Raw genomic sequence first — 14,610 nt, forward strand, 5'->3', positions numbered from 1 at the left:
ACCATTATTTTTTTAGTTCTCCATTTCAGTTCCTTCTGCCAGGCCCCAGGTTCTCAACACATTGCCATGGTTATTTTAGGTGTTCTTCTGCACCTCACTCATTGCTAATTTCAGTCTCATTGAGAGTAGGAAGAAGTAATGTCCTTTAAAATTATGCTTATTTGCCTTCCCAAAATTGCCACTCAGGACAACCTTAATATAAAAACTTTTAATCAGTAGTTAATCTTCCTCCAAATGCTACAAGATTTCATGAAGTGCTTTTCAAAAACCTCCGAGGCCAAAAGAGATCCTCAAGGCAAGCAGCAAAACCCATGACCAAGAGATTTCCTATTAGCTTTGATGTTTCCAGCTAAAACATTTAATGCCTGCTTATTACAGACACTTTGCAGCTTCCCACTGGTGCAGTCAAACCTGAAACAAATCCAATTAAGCAAACAAAAACACCACTGACCCATCTACTCTTGCAACAGGAATAGCACAGTTGATAAAAAGCAACTGAAGCTCCCCAAATTAGTGCTGTTTTAGCACCCCAGTAAGGACAGATCCGTGTAACAAACACGGGAGCTCCCTCCCATCCCTGCAGACCAAGGCCAACCCATCTCACCTCGTGTGGGATCGGCTTCCAGGGCACCTCTCTGCTCCTCGGACACTTACTCACCGGACTGTCGGGTCTCTGCAGAACCGGGACGCTCAGAACCTCCTGTGCCCGCTCCTCCGAACCCGCAGCTCCTCTGCCGGGACGCTGTAAGCAGCTTAACCCCGCGATTACCGCAGATGGACACGAGGCAGCCGCTCTCCCCCCACGGATCAGTAAAGCCGGAGGCGGCCCCGAGCAGACGGCTCCCACCCCGGGGAACCTGCGGGGAACCTGCGGGGAACCTGCGGGACCCGCCCCGCACCTCTCCGGGCAGCGCCTGAGGGGAGGCGGTGCCGGCGGTGCCTCCTCTGCCGCCCATCCCGCAAATCCCCGCTCCTGTCAGCAGAGCCATGGCCGAGCCCCTGGACACCCCCAGAGAGCCTGGGAGAGCCCAGCCCGGGATGGGGGGATGTGTTGGGATGAGGGGATGTGATGGGATGAGGGGGATGTGATGGGATGGGGGGGATGGGATGGGATGGGGGGCAGTGTTGGGATGGGGGGATGTGTTGGGATGGGGGGATGTGTTGGGATGGGGGGATGTGTTGGGATGGGGGGATGTGTTGGGATGGGGGGATGTGATGGGATGAGGGGATGTGTTGGGATGAGGAGCTGTGTTGGGATGAGGGGATGTGTCAGGATGAGGAGCTGTGTCGGGATGGGGGGATGTGATGGGATGAGGGGATGTGTTGGGATGAGGGGCTGTGTTGGGATGAGGGGCTGTGTTGGGATGAGGGGATGTGATGGGATGAGGGGATGTGTTGGGATGAGGGGCAGTGTTGGGATGAGGGGATGTGTCAGGATGAGGAGCTGTGTCAGGATGAGGGGATGTGTTGGGATGAGGGGATGTGTTGGGATGGGGGGGATGTGTTGGGATGAGGGGCAGTGTCGGGATGAGGGGCTGTGTTGGGATGAGGGGATGTGTTGGGATGAGGGGATGTGTTGGGATGAGGGGCTGTGTTGGGATGAGGGGATGTGTTGGGATGAGGGGATGTGTTGGGATGAGGGGATGTGTTGGGATGAGGGGATGTGATGGGATGGGGGGCTGTGTTGGGATGAGGAGCTGTGCAAGCCCTGCCACCCCCTCCCCAAGAGGCCACCTGAGAGACCTCCCTGAGGGAAACACCCACAGCGGGTGGGGCTGTGGTGAATCCTCCAGCCCAGCAGTGCAGGGGTTGCACAACCAGCACCAGGTACACAACCAGCACCAGGTACACAACCAGCACCAGCACCAGGTACACAACCAGCACCAGGTACACAACCAGCACCAGCACCAGGTACACAACCAGCACCAGCACCAGGTACACAACCAGCACCAGGTACACAACCAGCACCAGCAACCCCCTCACACCCAGCTCAAGGCTGAAGAGTGTGGTGGTGCTTGGCCACAACACCCTCCTCCTCAGAAGCCAGAGGATGGGCTCCTCCATCCCTCACCTGATTTACTGTCCAGGTGTTTGCTTCCATGGCACTTACCACGTGCATGGGTCACAGCAGGACTTGTGCAGCAGGGTGGAGGAGCTTCAGCTCATGTTTAAAATCAAACTTAAGAGGACAATTGGTGTCAGAAACACAAATGGGTCTAGAGGTGCAGCAAAGTTAAGAGGGCTCTTGGTCACTGAATAATCAATGCAGCAGGTCTTGCCAAGAGCAAGTTGTAGAATAACAGATTTATCCTTTGTCTCCCCACCTACTTTGATTCTGTCAAAGCTGAGACACTGTCTTTCTTCTGGAAAAGAATCTGGTTGAGTATCTTCTCTTTTTTTAAGATCTTACCACGAAAGTGACAGCAGAGCAGATTATTGTGTCCAAGATTGGAGTTTATAGTTTGTCACATCCCATAAAATTTATCACTGCAGTGTAAATAAATCCATCTTTCCCCCAATTCTAACTTTACTAACCTACCTTCCCCACCTTCACAGTTAAAAGCAGGATGCTCCACTCACTGAAGTAAAGCTTAGACTAAAAGTCACCAAGACTCTATAGCCCTTCCCCCATAGTGACTCCCAAGCCCTCACAAGTATCTGCATTTCCCAAATGAGACATAGGCAACCAGCACAACTTTTTCTAACACAGAAATCCTGTGTTCATTTTATAGTTTACTTACAAAAACATAACATTTCAAGTTCTGTTAAGATAGGCAGCTGAAGGCAAAAAGGCATTTCAAGGCACAGAGTATCTATAATCCACATTCAACAGCCATTTGCAATATCCTGAAGGACATTCAGCTTGCAGAAAAGCAGCAGTGTCAGTGAATAAAACACAAGATACTGGGAGCACAAGCAGCTCCCTGACCCAGTGAGAGCATTTCATACCAACCCCAGCTTTGTGCAAACTACCACAGTAGCACAGGAACTTAAGGTCACAAATCTTAGTTAAATAACACCATCAGAACCAGCTCTCAGGAACTCCCAGATGTTTCCTGGAAATGCAGCTGCACACAAGCAGCCCAAACTGTTTTGTTTAAGGGCAGTCCATGAGCCTTTCCTTGTCAAGGAATATTGAGTGGTTCCCTTGCTTGCAAGAGAGAGGAAGCACAGTACAAAACTTGGAAGGGCATCCACTCACACTCACACACTCACTCACACTCACACTCACTCACACACTCACACACACACAGGGAGGGTTTCAGGGGACAGCACAGGGATCACAAAGAGTCACAGTGCTCAACATGACATCCCAGATCTTCTGGACTTACTGCAGGAACCCATCTGCCTGACTTTCAGGGAGGCCAAAGAAAATCCAGACTCTCTCCTGACTGCTCAGCAGGGCTTGCTCCATCAGAAGGGAGGTGGGAAGAGCTGGCCTGGGTTAGGGAAGGCTCTGTTCTGTGCTGCAGAGGGGGCTCAGAAGGGCTGGGGGGCTGTCTTGCTGGAGTTTGGCCACTGTGGGGGGGCATCCTGGGGGCATCCTGCTGATCAATTGACTCGTAGGCACTGCGATCCTGACCTGCCTGGGGGACACCTGGATGGGGAGAGAAGAGAACAAGCTTGGGAAAAAACCCACCCAAACAAACAATATCACAAGAACTGAATCCTCTAGAAGAAATCAACACCTCAGAACCACACCACCCTTAGCTGCTTAACCAGCTCCTCAGCACCTGTGCTCCTCACCAGGCAAGATGGAAGAAAATTCACCCAAGAAAGGCAAACAACTGAGATGATTTTGAACATGCCTCTTCATTCCCCAGGAACTGCTCTCTTGGAAAGCAAGACCTGCAGTACCACATCCCACTTAACAAGCTCCTGTAACAGTGAATTTCAGCATGACCAGGTTTGATATCTGGTGGAAAAATGAGCAAAACCAGAAGCAGCAGGAACCACAGCTGGCTGACAGCATAGATTTGAGAGCATGATTCACCCATGAACCACTCTTCCCTATAACCCAGCTATGCCTCAAGTGTGTCTCACCATGGCACTGAGTTTTAATCCAGATTTCTCCCAATTGCAACCATTAACAATCTGCCTGTGGTGCAAGACTGGCACAAAATGATGTTACTGCCCAGGGATAAGCAGGGAAAGGAGACAGAGAATGTGCATGGACAGCTCTTTATTTATAGGCCAGGTATCTGCCATGGCTAGAAAGCAATCTGATTTAAAGGTGGGCACCAAACCATATCAGAGGCTTGTTCTAAGCAGCAAGGATGCTGCCAAGCAACAAAAAGGATTTTGTGTGGAAAGAAGATGAGACAGAACAGATGAGAAAAAATGCAACACTTAAGTTCAAAAGGAAAATGCCAGATAGCAAGAAAATGAGAGAGGAAATCTGTCAGGCACATTATACAAAACAACAGCAGACAGTTTGTCCTGAAAAATCTTGAGAGAAAGACAGTTCAGGAGAGGATACAAAAACATAAAATGTCTGAATTCCAGCCTGTGCCTGAGAGGAGACTCTGACAGCATCATGCTTTTACTGGGACAGTGTGGCTGGAAAGAAGGAAGAATACTCCCAAATTCCAAGCAAAGGGCTGAACTCCTCAATGATACATTTTCCATGGGATACAAATCTCAAATCCCAGAGAGCAGCCAATAAAAATTGTCACAAACGTGGCTGCAGTGGGCTCAGAGGCTTCCTGAGCCAGGTCAGAGGTGTTTGGCATCTGCAGGAGCAGGGGTGGAGAAGCCACCCACATTCCACTAAGAGAGAGATGCACAGAGCATCCCAAGCCATGGCCTCTTCCCATGGCCTCTCCTCCTCCTAGGTTTTTCCAGGAAGCATTCTCTTCTTCCCTGGCACCAAAGCAGCACAGGTGGCAGCTTCCAAACTCTGGAATGCAGTCATACCACCCTTTGCCCTCTTAGGAAAGCAAAAAATAACTGCACCAGGCTGCTGGTTCTGCCAGGGGGAACTCCCACACAGCAAACAATCCCTGGCAGCTGCCCCAGCATGAGCCAGCACCAGACCCAGAGCATCCAGCCACAGCCCCTGCTCTCTGGCAAGGCTGCTACATAATCATTAGCAAGTACAACCAGGGGAAAAATCAGTGCCTCCAGGCAGAGTCCCATGAGGTGAACACCAGTCCTGCTTTCCAAGTGAGGAAGCTGAGGTCCAAAGCATTCGAGGTAGCTGGGACATGAGGCCCAGAAAAGGATTGGAGTTAGAAATGGAGCTGCTTTCCCTCATGCATAATTAGAGGGGGTGCTGCCTCTACTTTACCCCAGAAGGAAAAGAAAGGGTTGGCAAAAATAGAAGGACAGTCAATGCCTTCCAACAAGCACACTACTGCAGGAGGAAGAAGAGAGGAAAAGCCTGTCAGTTTTATTGAGTAAGAGAGAGAGCAATGGTATCAACTGTGGGCAAAATGGCTGCCAGAGGAGGACTCCAGGTCTGCAAGGGAAGAGAGGAAGAGTGTAAATTTAAGGCTTAAGGCATTGCAGAAGCACCAAATGGGAGAGGGAAAAGGAAAAGGAAGGAAAGGGAGGCAGAATTCAGCTGCACAGAGCTCAGACCAAAGGGTCCCTGGTCTCCCAAAGCCCCCCTGAGCCTGAGGCAGGGTGTGTGGTTACCTATGGTCAGGCTGTAAAAGGGTCCCTGGTCCCCCAAAGCCCCCTGAGGCAGGGGCAGGGGCAGGGTGTGTGGTTACCTATGGTCAGGCTGTACTCCCCTCCACGCTCCCGGTACATCCGGTACAGGAGGTAGCAGGAGACAGGTTTGAGGAGGAGGCTGAAGATGGCCATGCCTGCACTGAAACGTTTCTCATCAGTCAGGTGGTTGTTTGGAGGGTAGAAGACAGAGATGTGAATGATGTCTGTGAGGACTGTGAGCAGCAGGCCAGCCAGGAACTGGAAACAAAGGGAGAAGGGGATGTGAGCTGAAGGGGGGATCAAGCACGAGGAGTTACAGGGACAGCATCTGCTCTGCAAGCTCCAGGCTCACACAGTCAGTGCCTCCAGCTTTGTGTCACAAAGTGCCACCCTGTGACACTGCCAGGCACACAAGACCTTCCTAAATCAACCATCTTTTCCCAGGCAACTCTCAGCAAGACAAGAGGGCACAAGAGGTCTCAAGTTGTGCCAGGGGAGGTTTAGGTTGGACATGAGAAAGAATTTCTTTCTGGAGAGGGTGCTCAGCCATTGGAATGGGCTGCCCAGGGAAGGGGTGGATTCTCCATCCCTGGAGATATTTCAAAAGAGCCTGGATGTGGCACTCAGTGCCATGGGCTGGGAACCACGGGGGGAGTGGAGCAAGGGTTGGACTTGATGAGCTCTGAGCTCCCTTCCAACCCAGCCCATTCTAGGATTCTATGATCTTGCATTTTGTGCATTTTCCTCAGACCTGGCAGGTGCCTTCTCATGGTCTCTGTGTAATGCTCAGAGAGAGGTTTTTGTAAAGCCCTTCCAACTCAAGCATATTAAACACTGAGCTCTCCCTTGGCATTACAAGTCACACCAGCAGGTAAAAAAAGGAAGGCTCAGGTATGCCTGGCCTCTGAGGAGTAAAATAAGCAACATGACTGCTCCTCACCATGGTTTGCAGTGCTTATAGATTTACACAGTCTCTTAAAAAAACAAAACAAAAAAACCCAACCCAAACAAGGAATTGAACAAGGAATTTTACTTGTTCACTGCTGTGCTGGGAACAGCTGAAAATCATCACTGACTTGAAGCAGCCCTCTCTGCCCTCCACCCTCTCCCCAGGCAGCCCCATGGAGGCAAACACCCTCACACTCACCATCATGATGGCATCAAGGGAATCTCTCTGCACAATGGCCCAGATCCCCACAGCAAGGACACTGAAATTTCCCCAGGCATAGGAGGCTGGAAACATGTAATTCATGCATCCCCTGGCAAAGGAGACAAAAAAAAACCCAAACAACCCAGCCCACATTCACAGTAAGCCTGCAAGTTTGTTTGCATTCATCCCTGTTCCCCTGCAAACACCTCACTCTTTGATTTAGGATCTTCTTGCAGACAGACAGGCACAAACATGGAGTGCTGCCTCCCTGAGAACATCCCATGCCATCCCATGCCATGCCATCCCATGCCATGCCATCCCATGCCATGCCATGCCATCCCATCCCAAACCATCCCATCCCAAACCATCCCATCCCAAACCATCCCATCCCAAACCATCCCATCCCATCCCATCCCATGCCATCCCATCCCATGCCATCCCATGCCATCCCATCCCAAACCATCCCATCCCAAACCATCCCATCCCAAACCATCCCATCCCATCCCATCCCATCCCATCCCATGCCATCCCATGCCATCCCATCCCAAACCATCCCAAACCATCCCATCCCATCCCAAACCATCCCATCCCAAACCATCCCATCCCAAACCATCCCATCCCATCCCAACCCCTCCCATCCCATCACTCACCACACTGTGAGCAGCCAGTGTACCAGAATGATGGCCTAGGAAAAAAAAGAACAAAAACAGAAAACAGAGAAATGACAGGTCAGCAAGTTGGAAGAACTGTGGGAGGACTGGCATGAAACAACTCCATCTGGTTTCTGAGGGACCTGGCCCCAAGGACCAGTGCAGAAAGCTGGGGCAGCAACTGGAGCAGTGAAGACACAAACCCATTTTTCTCTGCTCTTGCTGAGTGTTTCATGTGGTGCTTACACTGCAGCCATTCATTACTGGTGTCATCTCTGTCAAAAGCTGATCCAGGGCCCACTGACTCTTTTCTAAATGGATTATTGATTTTGGAACTGCAGAAGAGTTTGTGCAGACAGCTGGACAGCCTGATTCACACCATGCCACACAACCTGGCATCCCAGCACCAAGAGGTCCAGAGACAGTCACACCTGCAGCTCCTAACAATTTCACTCCAGTCCTCAGTAAATATTCCTCTTACCTCCTGCCAGTCTGTTCAGAGCAGAGCTTCAGCCTCACTGCAATATGAACAGACCTGGAGACACCTTCTAGGAACCTGAGACCTCATCACTTTTCTCTCCCAGTGGAGCCAGCAGAGCCCAAAAGGCAGCAGGAGGACAAAGCTGTCACTGAATGTGCAAATGTCCTTAATGACCCTGAGCCTTGTGCTCAAGGGGACAAAATCCAAGGAGAAAGCATCTTATTGTAACAAGTGACACAAGGGTTCTCTTCCACCAGCACCTGACATTTCTGTAACCAAGGAGACATGTTCTGCATAAGACAGCAAATGGGAATAGGAATGTACCACTTGAGTCTTTTTCTAGACATCTATCCAGGTGCACTTGCTTGTGAGCCTGCTGGCCAGTCTCAGTGAAGGGAAACCACTCACTCACTCTCTAAACATCTGTAAAAACCAGAATATAGATGGCAGGCTCCATTAGCAGCCTCAGAAGTGAAAGGATGAAGCCTGGACACAGCAGAGGATCCACAGGACAGAGGCTCTCTTCCATTTCTTCCAACCACCATTTCAAAACACCACCAAAATCCATCTGAAGCACATTCCCCTCACATATTGCCACCAAAAAAAAAATTAAAAAAAATAAAATAGGGAAATAAGTAGCAAAAGGCTGAAGTACTTCATCAAAACAGGAAGAATGTAGGCAACTAATCGTTAAGACACTAAAAAAAAATAAAATTAAGATCTACTGACATCCTGTTGGATTCACTGACTGAAAATGTTGATCCATTACAAAAGCAGTTGCTCAAGAAGGGAGTTAATAACCACTGAGGCTGTGACACGAGCGGGAAAGGGAAAGGGACAGGGAAAGGAAAAGGGAAAAGGGAAAAGGGAAAAGGGAAAAGGGAAAAGGGAAAAGGGAAAAGGGAAAAGGGAAAAGGGAAAAGGGAAAAGGGAAAAGGGAAAAGGGAAAAGGGAAAAGGGAAAAGGGAAAAGGGAAAAGGGAAAGGAAGGGAAAGGAAGGGAAAGGAAGGGAAAGGAAGGGAAAGGAAGGGAAAGGAAGGGAAAGGAAGGGAAAGGAAGGGAAAGGAAGGGAAAGGAAGGGAAAGGAAGGGAAAGGAAGGGAAAGGAAGGGAAAGGAAGGGAAAGGAAGGGAAAGGAAGGGAAAGGAAGGGAAAGGAAGGGAAAGGAAGGGAAAGGAAGGGAAAGGAAGGGAAAGGAAGGGAAAGGAAGGGAAAGGAAGGGAAAGGAAGGGAAAGGAAGGGAAAGGAAGGGAAAGGAAGGGAAAGGAAGGGAAAGGAAGGGAAAGGAAGGGAAAGGAAGGGAAAGGAAGGGAAAGGAAGGGAAAGGAAGGGAAAGGAAGGGAAAGGAAGGGAAAGGAAGGGAAAGGAAGGGAAAGGAAGGGAAAGGAAGGGAAAGGAAGGGAAAGGAAGGGAAAGGAAGGGAAAGGAAGGGAAAGGAAGGGAAAGGAAGGGAAAGGAAGGGAAAGGAAGGGAAAGGAAGGGAAAGGAAGGGAAAGGAAGGGAAAGGAAGGGAAAGGAAGGGAAAGGAAGGGAAAGGAAGGGAAAGGAAGGGAAAGGAAGGGAAAGGAAGGGAAAGGAAGGGAAAGGAAGGGAAAGGAAGGGAAAGGAAGGGAAAGGAAGGGAAAGGAAGGGAAAGGAAGGGAAAGGAAGGGAAAGGAAGGGAAAGGAAGGGAAAGGAAGGGAAAGGAAGGGAAAGGAAGGGAAAGGAAGGGAAAGGAAGGGAAAGGAAGGGAAAGGAAGGGAAAGGAAGGGAAAGGAAGGGAAAGGAAGGGAAAGGAAGGGAAAGGAAGGGAAAGGAAGGGAAAGGAAGAGGAGTGAGCTGTGCCAGGAGCCCACCCTGCAGATGGCTCAGAAGCCACAGCTCTTCCCTCACTGCACTGCCCCAGCTCAGCTCCTGAGCACTCACCCCCAGCAGCCTTGACTCTGCCATCCTTTCAAACCCTGCTTAAACAGATTTTTATTAATGACTGGCTTTAATTGTTCATGAAAGCCTACAAAATGCTTCCCCAGCACCGCCTGCTTTCCCTTCTCCCAAACTGTGCCACAGAGACCAGGCAGAAACTGATAATGAGGAAAATACAAGTTGATCTTGACTAAGAATGGAGAGATGCAAATAGCATTTACTCAAGAGATTATCACAACATCAGGGAAATTCTTAATTAGGCAGTGTTTAATTGCACGTTACATACCCACAAGACCCCTCAAGGCTCAGCAGTTAACATAATTAGACAGGGTGGCTTTTTTTTTTTTTCTTTTTTTAAAGCTGTCTAGATCAATATTACCACTATTAAATTATGAAGCCAGACCAGTCCTCAGCACAAAATCAGGTAAAGTAGGGCTGATAGGATGAGGGACTGCTGAAATAAAACAATAACCCTTCCTGGTTATTAGTCCAATTTACCTGACAGTTCTTCAGGGCACTATGGAATTACCTCGTGGTCTTGGTAACATGGGAGATGCAGTGTTAATGAAAAACATTCTTTAAAGCTACAGTCACTGTGAGATACCAAATAATTTGCAAGCAGTCTCCTGATGTGACCACAGAAGAACTCAGGTTTTTTCCATCTGTTCAAGGTGCACCCAGGGCAGACAGAGATTTCTGCTTTTGAGACAAAAACTCTTCAGACTTGAACCAGTGCTGGGAGCAGAAAATAAGAAAGGTGGAACCTTTGTCCCCATCCCTTCTGAGGACATCAGAAAGATGAGCACGTGATTCAAAGCATGCCACTGGGAATTGAGGAGAGCTGAGGGGAATTCCTATCTCCTCTGCAAATCCCAGCATGTGATGGAATTAATTGCCAAGCATAAAAAGAGCCCAGATCTGCCTGGGTCTTCTTAGATGGGAAACTCTTTGGAACAGGAACTTGCTCCTTTAAACGTGTTTCAGCAGAGAACCCAGCACAGGGCTGAATGTTGACAAAGTTAAAAATCACCTTGTTCCAAATCACAATTCTTTTCTTACAGCACCTTTTAAAATCCTACTTAATTTCTTTCTTTTTCAGAGCGAGCTCCTTCACTCTGTGACTGACACTGCCCTGAGGATGTAGTAGCCAAAATGTAGACCTGAGTGGCCACCTGTGAGTGAGTCACCTGTGAGGATGCTCTCATTATGGAAACAGAGGTAATCATGAGAGTGGCTGGGCTGCCCAGCAGGGGTTGGCTTGGCTCTGTACTTAGAGATTTTTAAAAGTCAGCTGAATTTTAAGTTGAGCTATTTGATCTGACTTTGATGTCAGCTTTGCTCTGAGCAGGAGGTTGGACCAGATGTCATGCAGAGGGCTCTTTTCAGCTAATTTATTCTGTGACTCCACGTCCATTTAAAAATGCCCAAGCAAAAGAAAAGCCATGTGTTTCCAGGCAGGTAGATAACAGGGCATTAGACAGGCTCGATCACCTCAAACTCTGCATTTTGAAGCTCTGCAGGGTTATTGCAGAAATCCTGGGTGTCAAACACAAGGTGAAAAACCCCACGTTTGTACAGCTTCCCACTTGCTCTTGCTCAGCTGTTAGAGCTGAGCCAGTAGATGCTGTTCCCTGAGCATGTTCCTCATCCACTCCAGCACAAAGCCTGCTACATTCATTTTATTGCTCTGCAAGGCTGAGGCCCTGCTGTGTTCTGGCACAAACACAGCTCAGTCATGCAGTTTTCTTGGGGCTACTCCTATCACGAGGCTCCTCTTCTTTAATCTCACAGAAGCTGCAAGCAGATCCTGCCAAGGAGCTGCAGTTACCATGTGATATTCCCAGTCCCTTTCTGAGCAATCTTCCTGACCTTTGGGACATGTTTCAGGCAGGCCCCAAACTCAGGAAGGTGCAGTTACTGACTCCTTATTCCCCAGCTCTCCAGCCCCAGAGCAGCACCAGGAAACCTGACAGCAAGGAATTTCTTCATGCAGAAAACAATTTGATGAGGACAAGCTCACCAAAGGGAGAGATTTGGGAATGGGTGTCTGAAACCAGCAAGGAAAGGCAACACTCCAGTTGTGTTGCCATGGTGACTGAAACATTCAAGAAGTCCCCGCTTTTCAGCTCCCCCATTCCCACCCCCCATGGCAGAACCTGCATTTCATGTTAGCAAACTTTTTTAATTAAAAATTTAATTAATTAAAATTTTAATTTAATTAAAATGCTCTTTTAGCATAGGGAAGAGGACAAGATCTTTTCATCTTCTCAGTGCCCTGGGAATCACACAATAGTCCAAATCTGTCACAGCAAAGGACCAGCTAGTTTCCAGAATGGAATATAATCCACATGCCAGGCCTTGAAAAAAAAAAAATCCATTTGCTTACCTCCCCCAAACAAGGGAAGCTGCTTTTCTTGGGGAACTCCTAAGTGAGGGAAACAGCCTCAGGTGAACACTGAGCTTTTACGTAGCACAACCACATGAAGGCTTTCCCTGAACAAAGCTGAATCTGTAATGGTGCCTGAGGTATTATTCCCCCCACCCAGCCCCCATAGGCACCCAGCTCCAAACCCACTGCTCACAGCTTTGTGAACTGACAGCAGGAAAAGACTGAGGGGATCAGGGATGCTCTCACTCCCTGGGCAGATTTAATCACACAAAGCACCTGAAAGTTGCTGTGCCAAAAGAGATGCCCCAAGTAGTGAAGCTGGGAAAAGGTACAGACACTTAGGAGTTTCAGGGCTCTGAATAGAGCAAAGGCAGAAAGAGAGGAGGAAGAGAGGAGGAAGAGAGGAGGAAGAGAGGAGGAAGAGAGGAGGAAGAGAGGAGGAAGAGAGGAGGAAGAGAGGAGGAAGAGAGGAGGAAGAGAGGAGGAAGAGAGGAGGAAGAGAGGAGGAAGAGAGGAGGAAGAGAGGAGGAAGAGAGGAGGAAGAGAGGAGGAAGAGAGGAGGAAGAGAGGAGGAAGAGAGGAGGAAGAGAGGAGGAAGAGAGGAGGAAGAGAGGAGGAAGAGAGGAGGAAGAGAGGAGAAAGAGAGGAGAAAGAGAGGAGAAAGAGAGGAGAAAGAGAGGAGAAAGAGAGGAGAAAGAGAGGAGAAAGAGAGGAGAAAGAGAGGAGAAAAAAGAGAGAGAAGAGGAGAAGAGGAGAAGAGGAGAAGAGGAGAAGAGGAGAAGAGGAGAAGAGGAGAAGAGGAGAAGAGGAGAAGAGGAGAAGAGGAGAAGAGGAGAAGAGGAGAAGAGGAGAAGAGGAGAAGAGGAGAAGAGGAGAAGAGGGAGGAAAGAGGGAGGAAAGAGGGAGGAAAGAGGGAGGAAAGAGGGAAAGAAAAACAAAAAGAGAAAAAGAAAAAACCACATCAGAGGAATGCTTCAATATCAAACACCAGCCTCAAAAGCAAAAGAAATTTTAGCAGACTCCAGCTTCTTGGCAAAGATGTTCTTCTTCCCGAAGTGAAAAGCATACATAATGTTCCCATATCTCTGGTTACCAGATATTCACAAAACTTTCAAACTGCCCCCAGCTAAAGCCCCCTGTGCAACACAGAGGTAATTTTAATTATTTACCAGAGGGATAACCCCAAAGTCAGTGGGGCCATCTTTCTAAGCTACTCTGCCTGACAAGCAAAAACTTTGCCTCCTCCAGCTCCTGGGCAGTGTTTATTCTGGATAAGCTCTTGTCAGCCGAGCTGGAAACCTCCAAGGACACAAGGGAACACCCGGCTCTTCCCCCAGTCCTGTCCTTGCCCACTGCCCCTCAGCAAGGGGGAACTTCACAGCCATTGCCCGACTTTTTGCAACGCTTTGCCCGGGTGACGAAAAAGCTTCACAAACACCCAGGGTTCCTCCTCGGAAGCCTTCTCGACACAAAACCACCCAGGAGAGGAGGGACCGGGCCGGGCCGGGCCTCCCTCCCGCTCCCCGGGCCGCTTCCCCTCTCACCGCCTCCCGCTCAGCGCCGCGCAGCTCCCGGGGGCAGCCGAGAGGCACCCCCCAAACCCCCGGGACAGCCCGGGAGAAGCCGGAGGGGCAACCCCCAACACCCCCAGACCCCCGGGACAGCCCAGGAGCAGCCCCCAACCCCCCAAACTCCCGGGACAGCCTGGGAGTAGCCGGAGGGGCAATCCCCAACCCCCCAAGCCCCCGGGACAGCCCAGGGGCAGCCCCCAACCCCCCAAACTCCCAGGACAGCCTGGGAGTAGCCGGAGGGGCAATCCCCAACCCCCCAAACCCCCGGGACAGCCCAGGAGAAGCCGGAGAGGCACCCCCAAACCTCCAGGACAGCCCGGGAGTAGCCGGAGGGGCACCCCCTAAAGCCCCGGGACAGCCCGGGAGTAGCCGGAGGGGCACCCCCTAAAGCCCCGGGACAGCCCGGGAGCAGCTCGGCCCTTACCTTGAGGTTGACAGCGGGCAGCTCCATGGCAGCGGCCCAGCCGCCCCGTCACTCCCGGCGCTGGAGCCGCCTCAGACGGGGTTGGGCCGGGCCGGGCCCCGCAACCTCCACCGGGCTGGGCCCGAGCCGCCCAGGGGAGGGAGATGGGGCGGGAGGAGCCGGGACCGCCCCGCCCGGCCCCACGGCAGCCGCTCCGCCAAGGGGAGGCCTCGGGGGTCCGGGTAGGAGGGAAGGGGAAGGGGGAAGCTGGAGCCGTGCCCTGGGCTCCCGAACGGGTGTGGAGTGGGGGGCTTGGTGACAATTCCTTGTCTGACGGCCGCGTTCCTGAGGAACAAATAGTTCCGGAGACTCCGGTGACCTGAGGGGGGATGCACGGCACCGGGTT

General features: G+C 50.5%; 1 protein-coding gene across 1 annotated transcript; it reads right to left on the reverse strand.

Annotated features, from left to right (window-relative positions):
• Nucleotides 1–3,291: 3,291 nt before the first annotated feature.
• Nucleotides 3,292–14,376, reverse strand: AGTRAP (angiotensin II receptor associated protein). The gene is given in 6 exon segments (XM_071766816.1): nt 3,292–3,537; nt 3,540–3,598; nt 5,718–5,916; nt 6,806–6,917; nt 7,459–7,493; nt 14,226–14,376. Coding segments are annotated over 6 exon segments (489 nt in total). The 5' UTR covers nt 14,253–14,376; the 3' UTR covers nt 3,292–3,480.
• Nucleotides 14,377–14,610: the final 234 nt, after the last annotated feature.

The sequence above is a fragment of the Heliangelus exortis genome, chromosome 23, assembly GCF_036169615.1.
Source record: "Heliangelus exortis chromosome 23, bHelExo1.hap1, whole genome shotgun sequence".
NCBI classification, from domain to species: domain Eukaryota; kingdom Metazoa; phylum Chordata; class Aves; order Apodiformes; family Trochilidae; genus Heliangelus; species Heliangelus exortis.